Source organism: Hemicordylus capensis, chromosome 13 (genome assembly GCF_027244095.1).
Source record: "Hemicordylus capensis ecotype Gifberg chromosome 13, rHemCap1.1.pri, whole genome shotgun sequence".
NCBI lineage: Eukaryota > Metazoa > Chordata > Lepidosauria > Squamata > Cordylidae > Hemicordylus > Hemicordylus capensis.
This window is the reverse complement of record NC_069669.1, coordinates 19,256,000-19,281,953: the sequence shown is the minus strand read 5'-3', so window position 1 is coordinate 19,281,953 and position 25,954 is coordinate 19,256,000. Positions and strand designations below refer to the sequence as shown.

Sequence of the window (25,954 nt, the reverse complement as noted above, 5' to 3'; positions counted from 1 at the left end):
GTAAGACAGATTAGGCTGAGAAACTGTGACTTGGCAAGATGACTCAAGAGTTTCATAATGGAGCAGGATATGAACCTGTATTTCCTACGCCCAACCCCAGCACCACACTAGCCTTCCAACATAGACAAGTGGTGAAACACATGACTTAAACCAGGGGTTCCCAGCCTTGGGTCCTCAGATTAATATCCAAAAGCCATTGTGGCTGGGGATGATGGTAGTTGTAGTCCAACAACATCCCGGAACCCATAGCTGGGAACCCTGTTCTGAGCTGTAGACCAACCACCACTACCACAAAAAGTGAAACATCAGGATTCAAAGCTCCATTGTTGACAAGTCTGAAGAGTTCTGCCAGAAGGCAAGAAGGTTAAGGCTACTCCCCCACCCCCAATATTGTTGGCAGACATAACCACAGTGTAGTCAAGGCATCACCCTCAAGCACCATTTCACTCACACACACCCTCCAGCAACTAGTAGACTGGACAGAGTATGCACTTAAGAGCCAGATTAAGAATTTGGTTTGGCCACCTACGTGGGCTGGGTCACTGCAAGCACTTACAAGACCTCAAGGAATGGTGGGACTAGGCCTTCAATGACTGCCATGAAGAGTCTGGCCTAGGTTTGCTCATGAAGAAATGCAAGGTCACACCTGCTTCTAAAAAGATCAGGAAGCATAAGAATATCTAGTTATTCTCTCAGCCATGCAAAACACAGGAGAAAGAGGGCAGCAACTCAGTGGTATAACCTAGTGGGTTCATTGAATGCTTAGAAAGAGTGCAGGAGATGCTTGCGATTGCTGTGGGTTACATCACAGCTCCCCCATTCAAGATGGTAGCAGGATGCAGGTTTTTCCAGTTGCCTCTGCTCATCCCATACCAGGACATGAGTGAATATCTTTAGGCTCAGGTACTGTCATTGCCAGACGAGTGCTCAACCTAAAGCGTGGGGTAAATGTTTCTTTGAACATTTATATCCCATCTCAGTGAAGAAGACTGGTTAAGTCACCCTATAAAAGATGAGTGAGTAAGCCCTGAGCACCAAGGAATCCACAGGAGTGACATTACAAGGCTCCGCTACTTGCAATCATCTCCAAAAGGCAAGGATACTTGGAAAAGGTCTTCCCACAATGATCTCAAGAGCCTATGAGGAGACATGTAGGAAGTGTTCCTGGAAGTTCCTTGATGCTCAAGCATTGTTTTGTCAGTGATCTGTGGTACCTACCATGCTCTGACAGAGCTGGCTCTAATGGAGACAATACCTGCAATACGATCCTGATTCAGAGGTGCTAAAAGGAGCAGAGGTCTGTACAGCCAATCCCTAGAGAATAAATATGACCAACATTTTAAGAGTTGAATTTTTCGTTATAGGACTGCCTACTCAAAAAAGAAAATGTATTTATCTATTACCCAAACACCCCTACTTCTACAGACTTTCGGTTCACAGACATGTCTGCGACACAGCAGTTAAAGATGGCTAGTAAAAAGTTTCCTTGGTAAGCAGTGCATGGATCCAAATGTACCTAGGAACTCCTATGTGTTTAATTGTGGAATTTTTTTTAACAAACATGCGTGCTAGTTACACTTGAGTATTGACTTTTATTCTTCCCATAAAATAGATGCCCAAATCATTTTATTCACTAGGGCAACATGCAGCTCAAGCAAAGGCTCTCAGCAACCCTATGACGCAGCACTTTGTCTCTCTTTACATGTGTGGATAGCAAAGACCTGGACTACTCATGGAATTCAACCGTCCTATCCATGTTTCATTTTCATATCTTGAACCACTAATTTATCCCAACATTAGAGTTATAGTACTCTGTTCTCCATTTGTATTCTCATATCTGACATAGCCATTACGAGCTGGTTCATACGACAATTACCATGAAACTAAAGCTAGCTGGTGCCACCTAATGGCACAGCGGGGAAATTACTTGACTAGCAAGCCAGAGGTTGCCAGTTTGAATCCCTGCTGGTATGTTTCCCAGACTATGGGAAATACCTATGTTGGACAGTAGCAATATAGGATGATGCTAAAAGGCATCATCTCAGACTGCGCGGGATACGGCAATGGTCAACTCCTTCTGTACTCTGCCAAAGAAAACCACAGGGCTCTGTGGGCACCAGAAATCAACACCGACTCGACGGCACACTTTACCTTTAAAGCTAGCTAGTATCAGCTCCTACCCTCTTAACCAAAAGTCTTCTCTGGAACCTTTCCAGCTGCCGCAGAGGTCCACTATTTATGGGGTTGATGGCAGATTTCTATGAGCTTCTGACTTTTCAAGCAATCACATAAGCTCATACACAAACATTTATCCTGGACTGAACGGCACACATTCTTGGAGACAGTTTCAAGAACAGGATTGAGATTCCCATTGAGAAACACACAGCCATTTTATTTTTCAGTCAATGCTTGGAAGATGCCTCAGAGCCAAGCCACTACCTTTCATCCTACCCAACCCCAAAGATATTTGGGGTATGCCTGAACACAGTCCTGAATTCCTTCAAGGTGGGGGGCAGGGCTATAAATGTGATAAACCTATGTGCTTCAAGCAGAAGGCGCATATTCCATTCACTATGCTTAATAGTCCAACAGTGTTTCTTCATGCAAGAACTAGATATTTTCTGCTCTTCCCTTCTGAATTGCTCATGTGTGGATTATACTCTAGTGAGTGGAGTACTTTCTGCGTTTTTTCCATTAACAAAAAAAACTTGCTTCGGCAGTCAAAAATAATGTTTTAGAAAACCAATCCAGTATACTAGTCAATTCTCACGAGAGCAACTTGTGATTTTCCTGATGAGCCATCCTTCCCTCAATCTGGTTCAATCAGGTGTCCAAACTGTGTACAAGAGAGACTATAGGTGGTCTGGAGACTGGCAGGGAAGCAATTATTCCCTGTTGATACATCAGAGCCTGTCAGAAGCTTTTTATACAGTGGAGAATGATGCACTGGTTGAATCATGTTAGCAAAAGAAGGACCTACCCTTCGTTTGCTCTTCCTGCTCGGAAAAGATCCAGCGAATAGCTGTAGGGGATTGCCTATTCAGCCCCTAGCTGGAATTGATCATTTTTAAGCTCCATTATTTAACATCTGTATGAAGCTGCTAAGCAAGGCTGACTATGGCTTTGGACTGGAGTGTCATCAATATCATTCTGAGTCAGTTAACCAAGCCACTGAAAGCAGCCATCTCTGGCCTGAACAGGTGTCACGAGGATGATTCTTGATCTGGATTTACCATCTAAGCAGCAGCAGAGCAAAGCAGATCACAGCAAAGAGCACCATTACAATTAAAGCACCCACTACAATTAAAGCGCCTAGACAAGGATCTTCCCTCTACCACTGTGATGGACTGGAGCATACCAAGGCCTGCAAAATAGGTCTCAAACTCAGGAGGAGGAGGAGACTGCCATTGTCACAATCTGTGGTCTTGCTGCGGCATCTTCAAGACTATTACCTCTCAGTCAGCAACTTTTCTTCAAGTCATATTTTGACCAGAGCAAGGGTTGGGAAATCAGCAACACTGGCTCCACTCATCGATTCATTCCCAGACAAGCCAACACTGGCAAATGGTTCTTGAATCACTTCCTCTCTTTTAAGGACAGCAAACAAGGTTTTGGTAGAGCTCTTCCTTGGGACACCACACAGAAGAGAGCATCTGTGTACACGCTGAGATGCAGATAGATGGGAGTGGACAGCCGAGGGAGGAAAACTCTTACTGAATCCCTGTTGCCCTTCAACACAGAGGACAAGAGGTCGTAAGAGGCCTGTCTTTTCATCTTTGCAGAAAGTAGCCAAGACCCATAATAAGTGTTGTTGTTGTTGTTTGGGGGGGGGGGAGTGATGCTTTCAACCAAAGGTTAAGTGGCAGCCAGATGGAAAATCTCTGGAGGCCAGATATCACCTGGGGCTCCAGTTGCTTATCCCAACTATAGCCAGTACATGTAAATACGTCATTTTGCAGCATACATGTTGCTACAGCTAAAGCTATACAATCTGGTGTCTGAAGTATCAGTTTCTGCTTGTCACCATGGAGATAAATGTTAGCTCAGCAAAAGTCACTCACTAAGTGCTTCAAAATAATTCCTGGTCATTCTGAGGTCTGCAAGTGTTGGTTATAACTTATGAAGCCCTAAATGGCTTAGGCCTAGGATATTTAAGAGAACATTGTCTTTGTCATGAGCCCCCACCACATATTGAGAACATCCAGAGAGGCTCGTCTGCAGTTGCCACCTGCTCATCTAGTGGCCACACAAGAACAGGCCTTCTCTGATGCCGTCCCAATGCACTCCTGCTGAAATAACATTTTAAAAGTATTTGAAGATGTATCTCTTCACTTTTAAATTTGACTGAGTTTTTAAATTGTTTTAAGGTTTTGTTTTCTGTGTTTTAACTTGTTTTAGGTTGTTGTAAATCACCCATAAAATGAAGCTTGAAGCAGTGAACAAATTTGACAGATAAAAAAAATTTCTTTCATGTATTTCTAAGTAGGGAAAAAGCAAGCAGAGGAATTGATCTTCCCAACTCCTAAAAAGGAGTGAACATGTACACCTTGTTGGCTTTAAACTACTTGTGCTATGTATATTCCCTTGTAACAATGACATAGTGTTCTTTAAACAGCTGAAGCTAACATTTCTTACATCTAATCATGTTTAGATAACCAACTGCTCTTCATTTCCAATTTCTGCCATGAAAAGAAATGTGATTGCTGATCAAGACACACACACACCCCTTTTAATTCCTCTGGTCCTTCCACTATTATTTCATTGTGTAAACCCATATTTTCAAAGTTGATTTCTTCAGTTAAGTGTCTGAAGCTTCTTCATACCAAGTTAGATTGGTCCATCTAGCCCAGCCCAGTACTCTCGACTCCAACTATCAGCATCTCCCTCAGTAGAGGTCTTTCTACTGATTCAGAGATCTGCTCCCTGTGATCCTTTAATTGAAGGATGCATATGATTGAATCAAGGACCTTTCGTGTAATGTGCTCTTATCATTGAGCTATAAGCCCAGTTAACTGGGGCACAAAGCAGTCTTGACAATGCCATCTATGACTAGATCACTATTCCCATAACAATGATATAACTTCCAGCCTCAGAGGCAAGATGCCTCTAAATACCAGTTGCAGGGGAGCAACAGCAGGAGAGAGGGTGTGCCCTTGCCTGTGGACTTCTCAGAGGCATCTAGTGGGCCACTGTGGGAAACAGGATGCTGAACTAGATGGACAGGCCTTCAGCCCAATCCAGCAGGATTGTTCTTATGTTCTTAAGGAAAACAAAGAGTATTGAAACAGGACGTTGAAGAGTCAATAGCTGGACACAGAATGGAGCCAAAACCAGTCAACTGTACAGAAGGTTGCAAGAGTTGCCTGCCTGTTGCTCCACATCACTCTACTAGCACAGAACTAACAACTTTAAAAGGATATTTAACTATTGCATTTTGAACAGATATTCTCCTTAATGTTACGTAATTAAGCAACAGAGAACACCACAACATAGCATCCCAGTTCAAACAATCATCTAAAGTGAATGAGCCTGCATGAGCCCTGGACTTCCGCACACCCATTTCCCCTCCCCTTCTCAAAAGCTGCCTTATTCCAAGTGCAACGATTGGCCCATTTGGCTCAATACTGTCTCTGTTGACTGGCAGCAGCTCTCCAAGTTTTCAGGCGGTAAGTCTTTCCCAGAACTCTCTGGAGATGCCAGGTGGGACCTTCTACACGTGAACAGATGCTCTACCACTGAGCTATGGTCCCATCACCCTAAGGGGAACATCTTATAGCAGACAGTGTTCACATTTAGTCACTCATCCAAATGCAAACCAAGGCAAACCTTGCTTAGCAATGATGACAATGCTTGCTACTGTGAAACCAGGTCTGTCCTCCTCCTATCTCCTTCAAGCACAAGCAGACTGAAAGCTTCTACTTTTGAAGTGACTATGGTTCCCTATTATGTCTGAACTTAGAATTGTAGCTTATTCAAACCATAGTTAACTAAAAGAAAGTGGGATATCCCAATTCATGGGGGGGAAATGAGGTACAGCTTTTACGGGTAATTCTAAAATTGTCTAGATGGTATTAACTGCTACTGCATAAAGCGTGGAATGGAGCCAACGATACCAAGGAAGGAGTCCAAAGGGTTGTGGCTGTGGGAGAACAACGTATTATTTAGAGAACATTTTTATAAGTTGCAATTTAGCTGCTACTTAACTCCTTAATGGCTAACATATCTCTATCCATCCATATCTCCAAAAGGATGCAAGCTGGTATAAGGGGTGCTGACCTTTTCCATAGATTTTGGATTTGTTCTTTGAAAATAAAAAGAAACAGGATAGGACATTCTGCCTGGTCTCAAATTCACTCCATCTGGCTATGTGAAGGACATAGTAGTTAAGGATGATTGGGAATTGGTTACTTGACTGCTGAGAACGGCCAAGAACATGTAGTGCAGCACTGAAAGAGTTAAAGATGACACTGAGGACCAGTTTGTTGAGAAGTGGATCTCTATTAAATTAGTGGATAGTAATACCAGGACAACATTCAGCCAGTGCTTTTATTTACATTATAATAAGACCATTACAAATTGTATGAAAGGCTGTATGGAATGTTAACAGTTTTTACCATTTTCACTGTGTTTTATGTAAGTTTTTCTTTCTGATATGTAATTCATTAAAAGGAAACACAGCATTTTGGCATCTCTAGCCATAGTTTGAACAAGTTCCCTGTTTGGGGACATAACTTCAAAAGCAAAAAGGTGGATGCTTTTTATCTCCTTGCACACGTAGAAAAGAGGGGGTGGGGGATGCATAAGCCCAAGGCTCACTCTCATAATAGCAAGCCACAGTGGCGTGGTTTAAATGCTGTGATGAAGTGTGATTACTGGATCTGCTTGCAATATCCCTTTCATAAGAGAGTTGCTTGTCACCCCAGTTTTGGTTCTTCAGATTTCTACTAACACATTACTACATGTGTTTCCTTGAAAGCTTATTATAGGTTCCTCCATTAGAAGGGCAGGAATGATGAACCGTTGACCAGCACCACACCCTGCAGTATGAAATCACATGGAAGCACTGGGGTCATTCTAGGTTGCACACCCAGTTTATGTGGGGCAACAGACTGCCTAACACCCTGTTTGAACTGAGTGTATATATACTAGAGTACTCTGTGCCAGAGAAGCTTCAACAATGCTCAAGGGAAGGGGGACAGAAAAAAGAAAATGAAAAGGACTCCCTAGACATAGAAAAGTTTGAAAAAATGCTCTACGAAGATCAATACCTCATGCAAGCATGCATAAGTTGTGAGCAAAGCATCAGACCCACGCATAGTGGTCTAATGATACACAAGTCAAGCTTCTAAAGTAACACTTCCTCTAGCTAAGTCTTCTCAGGATGTATAAAGAGAAAAAAGGGACTATACGCATTAATTCTTTAAAGAATAGGACATTTGCAAAGACATTGAGAACAGAAGATGACATACTGTTTGCTGAATCCTACCAGGCTGAGCATCTGACAAGTCTGGGAAGGTGAGGCAGTAGATGGAAAGTTATAACTAACAAAGTAAATACATGACAGTCAAAATCCATTTTTTAAAAGGAACGCAAACACCTACAAGGAGATTCTATATCCAATGTCTAGTTCAAACACACACAGCAGTGTGAGAAAGACTTAGATCATATATGAATTAATGCAGGCCTCCCTAGGTAAGCTCAAAACGCATTTACCTCTTGGGGGGGGGCACGGAATTACTGAGCATTTAGAAGAGCAAGGGTGGCTTTCCAGGATATATTTGGCTTTAGGCAGGAAGTTGTACCATTTGATAAATACCAAAATTCCATTCAGGATCCAGTAGAATTAAGTGTTTAATGCTTTCTGTCAAAATAAAGAGACACGCTTTCTAACCGTAATCTTCAGGTATACGAAACATTTTTCATGATTTCTAATAAGGTATTGCAGTGTGACAATCAAAGATACCAAACACCCCCCCATCCTCCAACTTCAACAAGACAACAAGCAGTTATATGCTGTATTTTAAGTATTCTGTTTACTTTTTAAAAAATCCTTTAACTAGAGGATGGGCAACTTAGCCTCAATTAATCATGGCCACAATTATAGGGTAACTTCAGACTGCAACATTACTAGAAAAACTGAATGGATTATATGAAGTGTGCTCTGTAGCAAGAAGAGACAAGCTGTCTGTGCTCATCGAATCTAAATGCAGCATTTTCCATGTTGTTAAATTCATGCATTAGTAAACAAGAAGTGCTATTGTAGGAATATAGGAAGATTGCTTACCTAAGTTGTGTCGTTTTGCCTTTGCGTGTTCGTGAATATGTTTCTTTGTAAAACAGCCAAAGAATACACAGTACAGGCAAGAATGAAGTCTGTTCAGGTGGGCCCCACACATATGACAGATGCACGACTTTGCCTGAAATATAAAGAGGATGTTCATTGCAAACAGTAAATACCATTTCATTTAAGTCAGTCCACTCTCCATTTAGGATTGTCAGTTTTAAGCAAGATATATTTCTACTTTCTAATATTAAAGTGTGTCAGATTGAGAGCCAGACTCTCCATGCCTGTTAATTAGATAATAAATAGACATGTAGAGTCAGCAATTGTGCACGTTTGCCCATTGATACAACACATTTCCAAATCTGTACCTCTGTTGGTCTATCCCTCTTTTTGGCGATACAAGATCAAATCCAAAATGGTATTGATTAGTTGAGCTAATGACTATCAGTAAGCAGTACAACAGTCAGATAACCACTTTGCTGACCAGATGGATATCTTTGATCAACAGCCAATCTGAAGGTGGATTCCCCAAGCCACATATTAACATACAGGTGTTAAAGCACCATTCCACACCTAGTATTAAGATGAATGTCTGTTGTATGTGCCAGTTTAAACAGGAAACCAAGTGAGGGTTCAGTTACAGCCTATGGGCCTTTTGTGCTCTGTCCAAATTCAACTGAATCAATAAATCACCTGGGAAATCTCCACTTAAAATTAATCCAAGCCCTGAAAAAACAAATACGAATTTAGAGCTCAAAAGCACCTCCATATACTTTGACAAAATCTCATATTTATGTTTAGACTAACTGTCAAAACAGATCAAACTATCACACTCCTTGTGACCGGGAATATGTGCATACTTCAATGGGGAGGGACTGTAGCATAGTAGTAGCCCCCTGCTTTGCATGCAGATGGTCCCAGATTCAGTCTCTGGCATCTCCAAGTAGGGTTGGGAAAGATCCTTCTCTGCAACTGTGGCAAGCCAGACCATGCTTTTATGACCACCTAATCATTTCAATAGTACACGGTCCATAGACCGTTACAATCAGCAGTTATGAAAATCTGAAATCTGTAACTTTTGCTTTTGAATGTTTTGAGGATGACTAGCGAGGGGACATGAAGGTACAATTGCAAAATCTCTTGGTTGCATCAAAAATTCTCTGGACTTGCCAGAAATATTACTGGAAAGCAGCATCTTACTTCAGCCATTAGAGAATTAAGATTTTAGAAGCCGCTGAAATGGATAAACTGATACAGTTTGGCACTAGATCAGTGATTTTTAAACAAGAGTTGAAATAACAGACTTCTCTTATACTGCCATTCTTATTACAAGCATGAAAACTTAGCAAGACTTGTAATTTGATGATTTTCTTTTTTTAAAATGACAATCCCCTCCCCCTTCTGGACAGCCAAAAAAAAATAAAAAATACATGCTCTCTTTTTTCGAACAAGCACAAAGTGACAATTGGCAGGTGTGTGTGTGGAGGGGGAAGACAATGAGAGCACATTCTGTGCATAGGAACGTATGTACATAGATGCGCGCACACAATGAAGGTTGTGAAGACCTTGCTCCGTGATTCATTTCTAGGTATGATGCTACAGTTGCAAGTGTTGGGAACTGGACTGTTTATGTATTTCTAACCCATTATCCTAGAGAGTATATTTAGTTTACTGAAAAAAATCTCATGCCTCACCCCTCAGTCTGTATGCCAGGCTTTGTACACAAGTCAAATGGTATCAATTTCATCCCCCCGCCCCTCCGGGTTAGACATCCTGATTTTAAGGGGGGAAATTACTGGATATTTAAGTGAAGCTTTGAATCATTTAGACACAGCCCAAGTTTTCAAATGGGAAAAACCCACCAAGAGGAAAGTAAAACCCACTTCTAGCCAAAGAACACACTTCTGGTGGCGCCTGTTGGCGCAGTGGTAAAACTGCCGCCCTGTAACCAGAAGGTTACAAGTTCGATCCTGACCAGGGGCTCAAGGTTGACTCAGCCTTCCATCCTTCCGAGGTCGGTAAAATGAGTACCCAGAATGTTGGGGGCAATATGCTAAATCATTGTAAACCGCTTAGAGAGCTCCGGCTATAAAGCGGTATATAAATGTAAGTGCTATTGCTATTCTACTGAAACATCATCCTTAAACATGGACCAAGCACCAACAACTATCTAGACATGCATCTTGTAAATCTCTTGACAAATGGATGTAAGATTGCGGCTCGTGGGCTGAAAGGGCTAAAATATGAACCACCTCTCTTGTTAAGAGCACCACTATAATAGCAACTCTATTGATTGGCAGTTTAGCTTCTTAGCCAATTGCAGGGGATACCATGAGTTAGCAGAGAAGGCTTAGGATATTATTCTAGATGCTATTCTTTTGTTACGGGCACTTAACAAAAGGCGTGTGCAGGAACAGCAGGTAAACAAGCTAGAACTATACTCTTTGAATGTAGAGATTATCTGGTTCACTTTGCTTATTTCGGATTCATCACTTAATTCATTTGCCAAGTTGATGTCAAAGTGTTCTCCAACATTCTGACATCACAGCAAATTGTTTTAATTGTTTTTGTTTTTCATTTATATCCCGCTCTTCCTCTATGGAGCCCAGAGTGGTGTACATAGTTATGTTTCTTCTCACAACAACCCTGTGAGGTAGGTGGTCAATGGCAGTGGAGAGTTTGACAGACAATTGCCATTTTTGCCCCTTTTATACACAGCAGCCATTTCTTATGCTTTAGGCCAACCCCACTGACCCCACCATACATACACACTCACCCTACAAGCCTACATGTACCTGTGTGTCACGGGGATCTGACAAACAAGCTACTTCTCTGAATCATTTTCTATCTTCGTCAAGTATTTAACTGCAGGTATGCAATTATGTTCCTTTTTTTGTCCTTGCATAACATCTGGAGAAGTGAAATACCCAAGACTCCATACCTAACTTTTATTGGCAACTCCATTCTCGGGGCTGAGGAAATCCACTAGTCTACTAGTCTGTGATGAGTGAAAAATGATGCCTGATGAGTGAGAAAAAGTCCTGATGAGTAATGTACCAACGTAGATTGAGGAACCATGTGACAAGTAAAATATTTTGTCTGGCTGATAAACTGAGCCAACATTTCTTCACCCCTTTCCATTCTACACTGTGATCCTAAAAACATTTAACTAGGAGTCCTACTGAAAGCATTTCTAGGGGGGAAAGGTTAAAGATCAGGAAGTTAAGACACATAACATAGTACATCAGACGCAATATAAATGATGCTGCCTTTCTTCTTAAGCATCACAAGTGATCAAAAGCTCGGGGGGGGGACACACAGAGGCGTATCTAGGCGAAATAGCGCCTAGGGCAAGCACTGAAATTGCGCCCCCTGTCCAAGCATCTGACACCCATCTTTCAGATAACTTTACCATAATATCAGCTCAAAAATACAAGTCAAGCTCGTTAATCTTTTCATATTTCAAAAACTATTTAGTAATGGATGTAGCCAGACCAAAAAATGCTGGAAAAGTACAAATTTCAGTATGCTGGGGCTCATGAAATACCCAAACACTATGTGGAGGTGTACTTGGAAAACTAAAGAGAAGTACCTGTCTAATTCTCTACTATGCATTGTAGCATCACTATTACGTAAGTTTTAAAAATAAATGGAAGATTTGGCTTTTCCCAGATACTCTGAAAATAATTAAAGGATATGCAGAGTAAACTGTGTCACTGCTTGGAATATATTCTAGTATTTCAGAAAGACAGTTAAAATGAGAGAAAGAGAGCAAGAATCTCCCAGTGGGCCTTAATACTAAGGATTTCATACTGATTCAAAGACAAACTCACCATTAATAGCCATATTATTAAGACATAACATTTAACTCACTTATCACAAGATGCAAAGTAAGAGCAAATGAATACAATCCTAGCTCATAAGCGTCAGCTCAGTATTCACAAGCCCTGATTCTCTGTACATAGTTCCAAACTAAATATGTGTACAGTGACTTATATTATATTATTTTTACCTGTAGCCCCTTCGGGGTGCTTCCTAAAGGCTGGGGGGGGGTCCTGCAAAGATTCCCCCTGCCCACGCTGGCCTCTAGGGCCTTGCAGGGACCATTTGAGCATGTGTCGTGGCCATTGTTTAAAATGTTTTTTTTTTAATGGCCGCTAAAAACAGAGGCCATTTGAGCATGTGCAGTGGCCATTTTGTTTTCGGTGACCATTTTTAATTTTTTTTTTAATTTTAGAGAATGGCGCCCCCCTTCAAGAGGCGCCCGGGGCACGTGCCCTGCCTGCCCTACCCTAGATACGCCCCTGGGGACACACACACTACCACACAGGAATATGGCAGTGACAAGATGGCTTATGAATCATTAAATGGGAGTGTTAAGGTATGTACGTACACACACACACACACACACACACACACACACAGAGTTGCTATTCTGACACTTAGCATTGCAAGTCACAAAACAAAAGTTTTAGGGAAACACTGCAGGCCTGTAAAATAGCATTTGAAATAAGCGTCTGACATTCTCAGCTGTCAACAAAACACCAGCTCAGTTTAGTGGTTTACCACTTACAGGATGGCATATAATCAAAACATTGTTTACAAGATCATACTGGTTACATTATCTTACCAGATCATCAGTCCCTACTTCATGTCACATTAATTCTCTGGGTCAACTAAGGGTTCTTCAATGAGTGAGAATTTGGGAAGAAGGAAGGCTAGAGAAAGAAGCAATCCACACCAGATCACAATGCTTCTGGTCATGGTAGAACTGTACCATTAAAAATGTTCAGTAATACTTAATTGATCTTATTGAACTCAACCCAAATTCCAAAATACCCATTTATTACATGGAAGTGGGTTGGGGGGGGGGGAAACACACTTCGAAAACCATACTGAGGAAACCATGATTAACTCAGCATTAAAATCATGTTGACCAAGGAATTTCTCTTTCTAGATTCAAGGAATACCCAAGATAGGTAGACATGCTCTGCATCAAACATGTGTGTGGTAAAGATACATAGAAAAGCATGGTATAGGATTTCACCTTCAAACAGGACTGGGAAAGTACTCATTTCCTCATACACAAACACCCTGAGCACACAAGAATATTATGGTAATCATACTACATTAACATGCAGTTGAAGACTCCTGTTCTACAGGAGATAGCTGGTTCTCTAGATGTAAAGTTCCCACATATGTCAACAGAAGGATCTAGCATCCATCTTGACGGGAATAAAGCGGGCAACGTTGTCACTGTGTGGCAAAGATAGTGAAAATAAATTAATGAACCTATGCACTTATCTGAAGGTTTGTTACACTTGCCAAGATTAGACATGCTTTCTTCAAAGAGAGCTTTCCAATTCCATATTGAACTTCAGCTCTACAGCAATGAGTGATGCTAAAAAAAAGGTACCAAAATAAAAAAGCAAAAGACACACAACAGCAACAGTTCATGGCTATGTGCCTAGCACTAAATATAAATCTCAACATTTAGAATAGCATAGAGTGGGCTAAAGTAAAGAGAGATGGAAGATTAATTATTTGAAATACTTGTGTTCATCAATACAAAATGTGCTAGATTTACCTCAGGAGGGTCAGACATCTTCAAAGGCTCAAATTTAATAATCAGCGCTCAATGGTAGAACAGTTTCTCCTGTGCACCAAGAACTACACACTCTTTTTAAAAAAATGCTCAATAAACCAACTCCTCTAGGAATAACATGGGTGAAGAACCCTTGACATTGTGCAAACTTATGTTTAAATAATGGTTAAGTAGCTGCATCCCTAAGTACTCATATGGAAACTTCTTTCTTCATAAAATGAGGAGGAAGAGATGCAGATTACAAGTCCTCCTTTCAGAACCTTGCTCAAAGAATATATATATGTTTTCAGAGTGCTGATTTTATCCGTTTCCTGCAATGCACCACTGCAGTAGCCAATTTCACATGAGAACAAGATGATTGCCAATACCGCAGTAGTGTGTTCTAAGATAGAGTATAAAAATCTATTACTTTACCTCACCATTCCCCTGTGTCAGCAAATCGTGAAAATGTTTTTAAACATTCTATTAGGTAATGCATTGATCTAATCTCCAGGGACACGTGACTTGAGAAGTAATGCAGCTGACAGGCTAAGCAGCCATGCCAACCTGACACTGCACAGGGCATTTTATTCAACGCTGCCCAGGATGCTAACTAAGATGCTATTTGTGAGACAAGATCACACAGTGAATGAAAATGTTATTCTTCCTAGGGATGTGGGGAGAGGGAGGCCTGCTCTAGGGAACCTGCCATGCTACTTTGAACAGAATACTCCAAGCAGCATCTTTCCAGAAAGAGAAAGTTAAGGGAAATATAGATCAAAGCTTCATTCAGCAACTCACTGGATCTTTAGGCTAGCTGAGACTTCAGTTCTGTTTTGTTTAAGTATCAAGCTGTCCATAGAAAATGTGAACTTAATTAGTCCACATCAAAGTCACTGCAATTCTCTGCTAGCAAGACAGATAGCTGCAATAAAGATCCTCTAAAAATGATTTATACATACAACACTAAGTTTAAAAAGAGAGAGAGGAGCAGATAGCAACTCTTCCTTTATATGTTCCTAAAAAAATAAATCCTGTGCCATAAAGTTTTAAGCTTTGGCTTACTAGCAGTATACTAAATAGTCCTTCAATTGTCACAAAAACTACACACAGTTGTGACAGCATGTTTATGGAGCTAAGGGTTATTTTTAAATATTTTGAATTTTGTACATTACCTAGAGATGTACATTTCAAGTGGTATGATAGATAGATAGATGCCATCTTCACTGCCATTATTAATAGAAAGGCCAGATACTGACAGTTTAAAAGCCAGAAGAGTTTAGACAACTGCAAACACCAGTGAGCCGGAGAATGAGTTGTTCATTTTCCCAGGATAGTCCCAGGGTAGTGGAAAACAAAAAAAAAACCCCAGTCACTGCAGCCCTGCTCTATTTAAGGCTCAAACCTTCTGAAGAAGGGCCTGCAATACTTGGAAACCATAAGAGTATGAAACTAAGGAGTCTCAAAGGCAATACACACTGGCATAATTAGTTCTGTGTTGTTCAGAACTGATTTTGGTGTTTTTTAACTCTGCTTTTCCTTTTAATTCATGTAAGCATTTTCATCAAAATGCCGAGCATTTTGATGAAAAGGCAGCATATAAATCTTTTCAATGAAATCTGTGTTTCTGGACTGCACCACTTAGGTCCAGAATGAAACCCTGCTAACTGAACAAAGAGGCACTTTTTCAAGTGGTGGCTCTCTTGTATTTAGCAGGGTGAAGAGCAATCGGCCCTATCCAAATCCAGCACAGTGGCCATTGCTGGAGTCTAATGTTTCTTTTAGATTGTGAGCCCTTTGGCGACAGGGGACCAACCTATATTTTTATGTAAACCATTTTGAAAACTTTTGTTGAAAAGTGGTATATAAATATTCTTAGTAGTAGTGAAGTGTTTGAAAGCGCCTTCATTTTAAAAACCTCCCTGCATAACTATCATCTCAGAGAGGAGACTAAGCTAGAATACTCTGCAATACTGAACATGCGGGGTATGGAGGAAGCATTCAAACATTTGAGCTCCCTCCCATCTACAGTCTAATCCAAAGAGGTACGGCACACCAACAGATACATCATACAAAGCTGCAGATAGTTTGCAGCAGGCCTTAGTCAGTACAACTAACAGGACTGTGCTATCCTTATAAGCAGAGGCTTATGTAAGCTTTTAAGCCTTAACAAGAATTAACTGTCCTGGAAGTTAGCAAGATACCTTTGCTTTTTTTTTTTCTTCCCCGCCCCCCCGAGCACTACTGAGGAGATTTGGGGATGGGGGAAATGCCAGATGATCTGTTCTTAAATAGCAGTCCTGCTCATGGCCGTAGATATTAAAGACATGTGCACTTACATGTTGATCCCTGGGGATGAGTGACGGGAACATCCATTGCTCCCTCCAACATGATCTCCTAGGACCAGATGTTAACGGTGTGGCTTACGTGGAAGCAACCACCACGTCACTTCATATTAAGAACTGGTCTTAATTACTTTGAGCGAGCAATTATTACATTTAGGACCACAATATACTTGACATTTACATCATTGGTTTGCAAATGCAATATTTTAAATGGATGCCAGAAGACCCAACAATACGGTCCTTTGAGCAGAACAGATCTTCATTTTCTTGAAGAAATTTCATCAAGCTTTAGAGTAAGGATTGGCAAGCAAAAATAATGGTAGACATGTTTTAAAATATTGACTCTGCAACAAAATGTGTCATTTTTCACTGGGACATTTTAGAACCTTGGCCAAGTATTAAGATGGTGCAAGAACGACTGAATTTCATGCAAATAAAAAAGGACACAAGAAAATAAGATGGAATGTTTTAAATTGTTGTTTTATTTTGTTTTTATTGTATTCCTCTTTGTGAACTGCCTAGAGCCTTTGGAGTCAGGTGGTATATAAATTAATATATAAAAGAAGAAATATTACACAATATCCAGCAGACTAGGAGAGATGAATACTGACCTCTCCCAGGCAAAGACTTTAGAGAAGAAGGAAAGAAATAATGGACACAATAACACGCCATACATGGGAAGCGCAACATTTACTTGCTACTGAAAAGCCTCCATCAACATTACTGTGAAAGGGAAATAACCTAAAACCAAGTATCTATGCAAAAGAGAAATAAGCAGTCAACGGAAGATCATTTTGCCTATATGACTGGTGGCAATCCATCATTGTGTGTCTTTTACCAAATTAGAGGAGAGCACTTTTCTGCTCTGGACTCAAACATATCATGAGAAAACTGGGCAAATATTTTAGCCAAAAAAGTAAGAAGTTAGCTGTTTTAGCATCGGTTTACATTCAGCTGGTATTATTTTCACATTTTCTCTTCCAGTAGATGGTGGTTAGATAATGCCACCCCAGAAATTAGTAGATTATAGTGTTTGTTTTCATTTATGGACATTGTGACAATTTAATGCATAAAATGCTGCTTAGCTAACACAAAACACAAATATGAGCTTCATAGCAGTCAGCTGGGCTTAACAAATAAGAAAATTTCTCATCCATTACAATATATGTAGTTGTAGCAATAAGATTTTTAATCTTTGAATACCCAAAAAACAAAATTACAAAGTTCCTCTAAAAGGTCTAACTGCACATTAGTCTCTCTTCGCAGATCTTTAAACACACATACTACTCCATGTACACCCTCTCTCCACTACTTGACCAAAAAACCCAGCTTCCATTTCTAAGCATTATTCAACCTGCCTGACAACAGAGTTTCTTGATGGATAGCTTGATTCCTTGTGGGTCTTAGTACTAAACTAGGGAAAGGCAATTAAATGCTACACTGTGTTGATGGAAGTGAACACCAACACATATCTAACATAAGCAGCCCACTGAATGAAAATGCAGAAGTGGGGAGAGGAAAATAGATGGAAGCAAGGACACCAGAGATATTTCCGCCACTTCAAAGCACTCTAAGGACTCTTTGGAAACCAAATCCGATAGCCTAGTTTCAAGGATCATCCAGTCTCTTTAAAACCAAGCTAAATTTTCAGTGGTAATAGCTGCTGAAAGACATTTAGAACTGACAAGAGGAAGTACTTTTTCACACAGCACATAATTAATCTAGGGAATTCTTTGCCATGGGATGTAGATATTAGCTTAGCTCATTTTAAATCAAAACCACTGTTTATGGCAGGTTAGGCTGAGAGATGTTTGACTGGCCCTAGGGTTGCCTGGTAAATTTCATGGTTAAAATTGAGATTTGGACCAAGCTTTTCCAAGTTTAATTTCAGTGCCTTTTCCTAGAGGACTGGATACTCCAGAGCCAAACCTGGCCACATGAATACCAATTCCACAAACCGCACACTTCCACTGTCAAACCAGAAGGGAAGCATGTGGAAGGGGCGATGGCTGTGGCAACAGGTCTTGCTGTCTGTTTTGGAGAATGGCAATGCGGGCATGGCTCACAATGCATCATCTCGTTCCTAAAGCTACTTGCCAATCAACACTGTACCTATTGTCACAATATTTCCAGATTCTTCTCACCACATTTAACTGAATGAAGTGTGATTAGACTGGGGTGGGGGTTGGAATCTACAACTTGCTAAATTCATATCACATTTTATCTAGCAGCATAAGGTAGCCTTACCAACTGCATCTGAAGATTAAAAATCTCCTTCAAATGGCATTACTAATGGACATTCAGCACATGTTAATGCAACTATAATTACCGCTCATAGGTTTCTCAGTCTAACTGTCCAAAATATAGCACTTGCCTTTTAGATACCACTTTAGTACCAGCAGAAATTGCTGACAGGTCCTCAAGCCACTCACCTGTGAGTGGTGGGTGAGTATAAATCAACTACCAACAGTACCCCAAAGCCCCAAACCCTACTATAAAAGTCAACTCTTGCAATAGTCAGCTCACCTTTACTATGCCCATCCGACAAGAGAGGCACCACACACTAAATAAGTTAAAGTTATTTGTAAATAAGTTAAATTATATGTAAAATAAGCATCAACCTTGGCTGAAGTTAAAGCCTTTATTTTGGCTTCAGCGTTAAATTCCAGCCTAGTCAGCTTTTGTAAAATTTGAATAGCAGAAATCCTGATCACTCACATATTTATCATCTGGATATGTGCAAATTGTGCAGTATGGTGTCTATTCCACCAAAGAGAGCTTGGGCACTAAAAGAAATCCTACAATAAGAGAGGGTCTAGATAATACTATTATATCTTAATATAGCATTACATAGATTATTCTATATAATGCCATAAGCTTTTAAAATAGGAGGCCTAATTAAGGCTTTTTCCTCTGGATGGTCAACCTCTTGCAGTAGAATAGCTACTTATGTCCTTTTCTGAAAGAGGCACCTACTCTTTTAACCATAAAGAGGAGAATAAATTGGCATGATGCCCTTGCTGTCTGATATTTTCTCCTCAGAAGTGCACTGGGAGGAACAATGTTTGTGGATAAAAAGCTATAAAGTCTTTGGTTTAAAAAAAAATACCCTCAAGGCTGCTGTCAAATCCAGCTCTTGTTGAGTTTAGGGTGGACCAAGGCAGAGGGGGAGCAGAGCAAAGGCAGTCCACAGCCAGCAACAAGCAGGGACCAAGTCTCCTAGCTGCTCAGGCCAGCTAGCAATCGGAAAGCCTTTGTAGAGATGAGGTAGTACCACCTTACATGTTCTGTCCTTTCAGTGGGTGGGTTTGCACGACATGGAGAACCCTAAAGTGCGCCTGCATGTCCAACTCATACTGTGCATGTCCAACTCCCAAAGTCAGGTTGGCCATGCCAACACTGGACGTTTTGAGCAAATCCACCAATATCAACATATTCTGCCCCACTTTTGGTCCAGGTGCTGACATCTGTAACCATCTTCATATCTTGGTTACAGATGTCAGTTTCTGGATCAAAAGTAGGGCAGAATATATTGATGCCGGCAGGTTCAGACAACATGCAGTCCCAACCCCAGAAGCTGAGCTTGCTGGCACACTCCAGAAACTGGTGGCTTTGCCAAGCCACTGGTTCTCCATGTTGTGGGAACTCACTCAATGGGCAAAATGGTGGTCTTCTTGAAGTTCCATCCTTTGGCTGCAGCAGGATTATGATGCAGACTGAACACCACTAACACCACCACATTTTTATACAGAGCTTACAACAAACTTTGAAATCCAAACTCATATGAGAGGAAAATGGAGAGAAGAAAAAGCACAGTAGATTTAAAAAGCAAGGAATCAAGTTAGTGGGGAGGAGGGGGATTTACTAGAACACAGAACTTTTATTAAAAATATGTAGGAAGGTACTGCTGAAAGAAAATCAAGTCTGAGGATATTTTTAAAAATGAACGGGGTGGTGAAAGGAAACCAAACTATCTTGTTTCAACAGCACTGTTTTGTAAGCTTTTTAGATGCAGACTACCAAGATAACAGAGAATAATTATAAACTTTTGTCAGGATCATATATGGCAACTATAGTCCATGGAAACTGCCAGGCCATAACAACTTTTGTCAGTCTCCCAAATGGGACAGTATACATCTTTTATGCTCTTCCTCTCACCCAATGCAGCTTCTCTAGAGCCTGCCTACTTTTATTAAGTAATGCTTTTCTGCTGTAGAGAAGGGAATGACAGCTCTGAAGGCATGGGTGAGCAGAGACTTTAAAGAGATGCAGCTGAACATCATTATCTGTTGAGTATAGGAATCATGGCAGGCCACCTAATGGCACAGTGGGGAAGTAACTTGCCTAGGGAGCAAGAGGTTGCCGGGTCGAATCCCCGCTGGTATCTTTCCCAGACTATGGGAAAACCTCTATCGGGCAGCAACGATCTAGGAAGATGCTGAAAGGCATCATCTCATACTGTGCGGGAGATGGCAATGGTAAATCCCTCCTGTATTCTACCAAAGAAAACCACATGGCTCTGGAGTCTCCAGGAATCGATACTGACTCAACTATAGGAATCATGAGGGGGCCCTCATTTGCTGTGTATTATTCCCAATACTACTACTGCAATTTATCTTTTGTATTTTACAGTTACCATAGCAGTAAAATTTATACCCCACAGTATTACTACAATTTTCAACTATAAATGGAATTTTTTTTTGTGCTTTAAATAAAATTTTCTCCCCAAAATGCTACTATTTTTAATGTCCTTAAAACTTACCATAAATAATATAGCAGAATGCCTGTAAAGTTATAAGTGTCCATCTTGGGGAAAGTGGGCTTTTTGTTTCTATCCTGGTGGGACCCAGGTTCTTTGACAGAGTGATTGGTGGGTCATAAAATACGGAAGGTTGAGAACCACTGTTTTACAGCACATTTACAGCAACCCACTGCTGAGCTGACAGAGCTCGTCTCAAAGTTGGTGATGGAGTCACCCAGACTCTTAGTGCTAGGCAACTTCAATATCCACTTTGGGACTGGCTTGTCTGGTGCAGCAAAGGAGTTCATAGCGGCCATGACAACTATGGGCCTATCCCAAATAGTTTTAGGACCAACTCATATTGCCAGCCACACACTCCATTTGCTCTTTTGGTAGGATCAGAGGGGTATTCCTTGGGTGGAGGATCCTGTGGTTTTCCCATTATCATGGATGGACCACTACCTGGTTAAGGTTGGTTTCACAGCCACAACTCAGCCCTGCAGGGGTGGAAGACCTATTAGGATGATCCACCCGAGACAGCTGCTGGACCCAGTAGGATTCCAAAAAGCTTTGGAGGATTTTGATGTTGGTGCTGCCAGTGATTCTGTCAATGCCCTGACGGGAATCTAGAATAGGGAATTCACCAGGGCAGTAGACACAATCGCTCTAAGCATCCTTTCCGACCTGCTTTAAAAGTGGCCCCTTGGTATACAGAGGAGTTGCAGGGTCTGAAGCAGCAAAGTAGGCAACTGGAGCCCAAGTAGATGAGAACTCGGCTCAAAATTGACAGGACATAGCATAGAGCCCATTTGAACGTTTATGCGAAGGCCGTGTGTGCAGCAAACACAATTCTGGTCTGCGTACATCTGCTGCAATGCTTTTAATGGGTTCTTTGCAGACCAAATCTCTTGTATTTGGGCTGACTTGGACTCCACTGTTTTTGCAAAGTCTATTAAGGTGGTATCCAGCAAACCCTCTTGCAGTTTTAGATTGGATCAGTTTCAATCTGTGATGCTTAAGTGGACAAGCTGTTTGGGGCGGGGTAGCCTACCACTTGTTCTCTGGATCCTTGCAGGTCCTACCTGCCTCCTTTTAAAGGAATCCCTCTCCCTACACCGAAATGTTTCAGCTGCAGGGAGCCAAATCATTTTGGCGCCTCTTCAAAGAGGCACTGAAATGATTCGGTCACATCCCTACCCTGCACCAAATCTCCTGACCTCACCCAGCGGTTTCATGTAGATGTTAAAAAGCATTAGTGACAGACTGGAGCCCGTAGGGACTCCATATAATAGCTCCCATTCCAAAGAGCAACCACCACCAAGCTCCACCATATGGAATCTGCCTAAGAGACAAGAGCGGAACCACTCCTCTTAAGGGAACCTCTGCCCGCCCCCTAGGATGTACCCTAGTATTTCATGCACATTCCAAGAGCAGGGTATTATCAGTATGCTTTATCAGGAAATGGCATTCACTCCCTAAATGCCTGCCTATGGGCAGTAATGGGCTGGATGAGGGATAACAAATTGAAGCTGAATCCAAGTAAGGTGGAGGTGCTCATTGTGGAGGATCAGAATTTGAGAGAGGAGTTAGATCTTCCTGTGCTGGATGGGGTTACACTCTCCCCAGAAGGAACAGGTACGCAGCTTGGGAGTGCTCTTGGATCCAGGCCTCAACCTGGTATCTCAGGTGGACGCTATGGCCAGAAGCGTTTACTATCAACTCCGGCTGATTAGATAGCTGCGTCCATTCCTTGAAGAGAACGATCTCAAAACAGTGGTGCATCAGCTGGTAACCTCCAAGCTTGACTACTGCAATGCGCTCTACGTGGGACTGCCTTTGTACATAGTTCGGAAATTTCAGTAGTTCAAAAAGCAGCAGCCAGACTGGTCTCTGGGGTAACCCAGAGAGACCTTGCAGAGAAGCTAAATGAGTTCTTTGCATCTATCTTCACGGCAGAGGATATTGAGCACATACTTGTTCCTGAACCAGGCTTTTTGGGGATGGAGGCTAAAGAACTGAGTCAGATAGAACTGACAAGAGATGATGTTCTAAACTGTCTGGAAAAAACTAAAAACTAACAAATTGCCAGGGGCAGATGGCATCCATCCAAGAGTCCTCAAAGAACTCAAATTTGAAATTACTGACCACCTTGCTAAAATATATATAACTTATCCCTGCAATCGGGCTCTGTACCGGAGGACTGGAAAGTAGCAAATGTAACACCGATTTTCAAGAAGGGATCCAGGGGTGAGCAGGGAAATTACAGGCGGGTTAGCTTAACATCCATTCCAGGTAAATTAAGAGCATAAGAACAGCCCTGCTGGATCAGGCCCAAGGCCCATCTAGCCCAGCATCCTATTTTGCACAATGGCCCACCAGATGCCACTAGAAACCACATTTGTATAATGCCCTTACACAAAACTATGGTGCGGCCACACCTGGAGTACTGGATAGAGATCTATAAAATCATGCATGGTATGGAGAAAGTGGATAGAGATAAATTCTTCTCCCTCTCACATAACACTAGAAACAGGGGTCATCCCATGAAATTGATTGCCGGGAAACTTAGGACCAGCAAACAGAAGTATTTTTTCACACAACGCATAATCAACTTGTGGAATTCTCTGCCACAAGATGTGGTGACAGCCAACAACCTGGATGGCTTTAAAAGGGCTTGGATAACTTCATGGAGGAGAGGTCTATCAGCGGCTACTAGTCGGAGGGCCACCTCCAGCCTCAAAGGTAGGATGCCTCTGAGTACCAGTTGCAGGGGAGTAACAGCAGGCGAGAGGGCATGCCCTCAACTCCTGCCTATGGCTTCCAGCAGCATCTGGTGGGCTACTGTGTGAAACAGGATGCTGAACTAGATGGGCCTTGGGCCTGATCCAGCAGGGCCGTTCTTATGACCATATTCTGCCTGTTTTGAAACAGCTGCACTGGCTGCCGATACGTTTCCAGGCAAAATAGAAAGTGCTGGTTATTACCTTTAAAGCCCTGAACGACTTGGGTCTGGGCTACCTTAGAGAGCACCTTCTTCTGTATGATCCCCATCATACAGAAGATGTTACAGATCATCATACAGAAGATCATACAGATGTTGAGGTCATCTGGAGAGGTCCATCTGCTGTTACCATCGGCATGTCTGGTGGTGAATCTGAGTCAGGCCTTCTCTGTAGCTGCTCCTGGCCTATTGAATGCACTCCCAGCAGATATCCATAATTTAGGCTCTTTATTGGCCTTTAAGAGCGCCCTATAAAGACTTACTTGTTTGGCCTGGCCTTCCAAGGTTGGTTAGGATTAGGGTTAGGGTTCTGAGTTCATGGTAAGGGTTAGGGTTCAGGGTAAGGGTTCTGAATTGTTTTAAAATTGTTTTTATATGGTTTTAAGCAGTGTATTTTAAATGGTGTTTGTTTTTATGTTTTAAATTTGTTGCCCCATCCAAACCCAGAGCCTTTGGATGGGGCAGTCTAGAAATGTAATGAATGAATGAATGAATTTGCTCGGAATCAAGTCCATCCAAGTTCAGTGTGCTTACTTCCCAGTAAGTAGGGATGTGTGAAATATTTCGACTTGAAACAGGCGTTTTGAGTGCCTCAAGCTCGAAACAGAACACACTTTAAATAAAGGGCCTATTTCAAGCTTGGAACAAAACAAACTGATTTTGATTCAAAACATTTCAAGTGCCATTCTGAAGGACTGTTTTCCCCTTGCTGATTGGTTTTCTGGCACTGGCTTCCCTTTGGCTTGCGATCCTATGGGGCTTTGGGGAAAGGTTAAAATTTTGTTAATAATTGCCTGCTTACCCATTTCTTTTGTGTGTGTTGAATGGTAGGTAGCATCCATCATGCCCTACACTCTGGGGAACAATGAGGTGTTTCAAGTTTCCCCATTGTTCCCTATGGCCAAAACACTCAAAACATTTCAAGGTTCAAGTCAACTGGTGTTTCGACAAAATCTTTTGGCCGTCTGTGTGTGTTTAGAGCTTGAAACAGAACACAAAATACATTTTGTTCACATCCCTACAAGTAAGTGCACTTAGGACTGCACCCTCAGCATTGCAGGCTAAGTTTCTAAGCATAGTTATTTGAAACTAAGTCCAAATGGAAATCAATGGATCTTTTCTGAAGAAGCCTGCTCAGAATAGAGGTACAATCCTAGGCACACTTAATTGGAAGAAACATATTTCCAGCAGAAAAAAGCACATGGCTTCTTTCAAAGTAAAAGGTTTTAGGATGAGAGTTAAGTTTTCAGCATATGTACATCTTAATCAGCAAAACATACTACGACTTACAGAGATGACATGTTCCACTTGTGTCCTCTTATATTAAATGTACTGGCAGACACAAATGTTGTTTACTCAACTGAAGGATGTCAGCTTCCTCTACACTTGTGTTTCAGAAGGTTATAGACGTGTCTTCCACAAGCTCTTGATGTAGCAACCGAAAATGAACACAGCAAGTGGTGCTAGAACATTAGTCGTTTAGGCACCAATTGTTTATAACTGGTACAAAGAAGGGAAAGAAAGAATAGCTTGGAAGAAATAGCTAATAGGGGCTGGTGGAACCTCACATGACTTTCCATTAATTCATTCAGACAAGACTGATGGGATACAGTTACTGTCACATGTGGAAGCAAAAGAGATGAACCTTATCTGACATTGCTATCGGGCATTACTTGGTCAAGCACAGTGCTGTTGTTGATTTAACCAATACCAATAGCTGTAGAAAGTGTTCTTTATTACAGATACAAACATACCATTCAATGGAGACAAATGAAAAGTCCTATATTTGGAAAAGAAAAATCAAGTGCACAAGTACAGGATGGGGGAGTCCTGGCTTGGCAGCAGTACAAGTGAAGGGATCCAAGTGTCTTAGCAGACAAGATGAACAAGAACCAGCAGCTTTTGGGATGCAGCTGCTAGAAGACCTAATGCAATCTTAGACGGTATTAACAGAAGCAACCTAAGAAGTAGCTGTTCCACTCTATTCTGTGCTGGCCAG

The 25,954-nt window shown here is 41.5% G+C and overlaps 1 protein-coding gene across 4 annotated transcripts in view; it reads right to left on the bottom strand.

Moving 5' to 3' along the window:
- Positions 1–25,954, bottom strand: part of USP22 (ubiquitin specific peptidase 22) — a 149,432-nt gene that overhangs the window by 92,459 nt on the left and 31,019 nt on the right. For 3 of the 4 annotated variants that reach the window (XM_053276436.1, XM_053276434.1, XM_053276435.1), the window contains exon 2: positions 8,285–8,417. In XM_053276436.1, the coding sequence (XP_053132411.1) occupies positions 8,285–8,417 (133 nt within the window). Of the gene's footprint in view, positions 1–7,469; positions 7,542–8,284; positions 8,420–25,954 lie in introns of those variants that run through there. The other variant, XM_053276437.1, reaches the window with a different exon arrangement.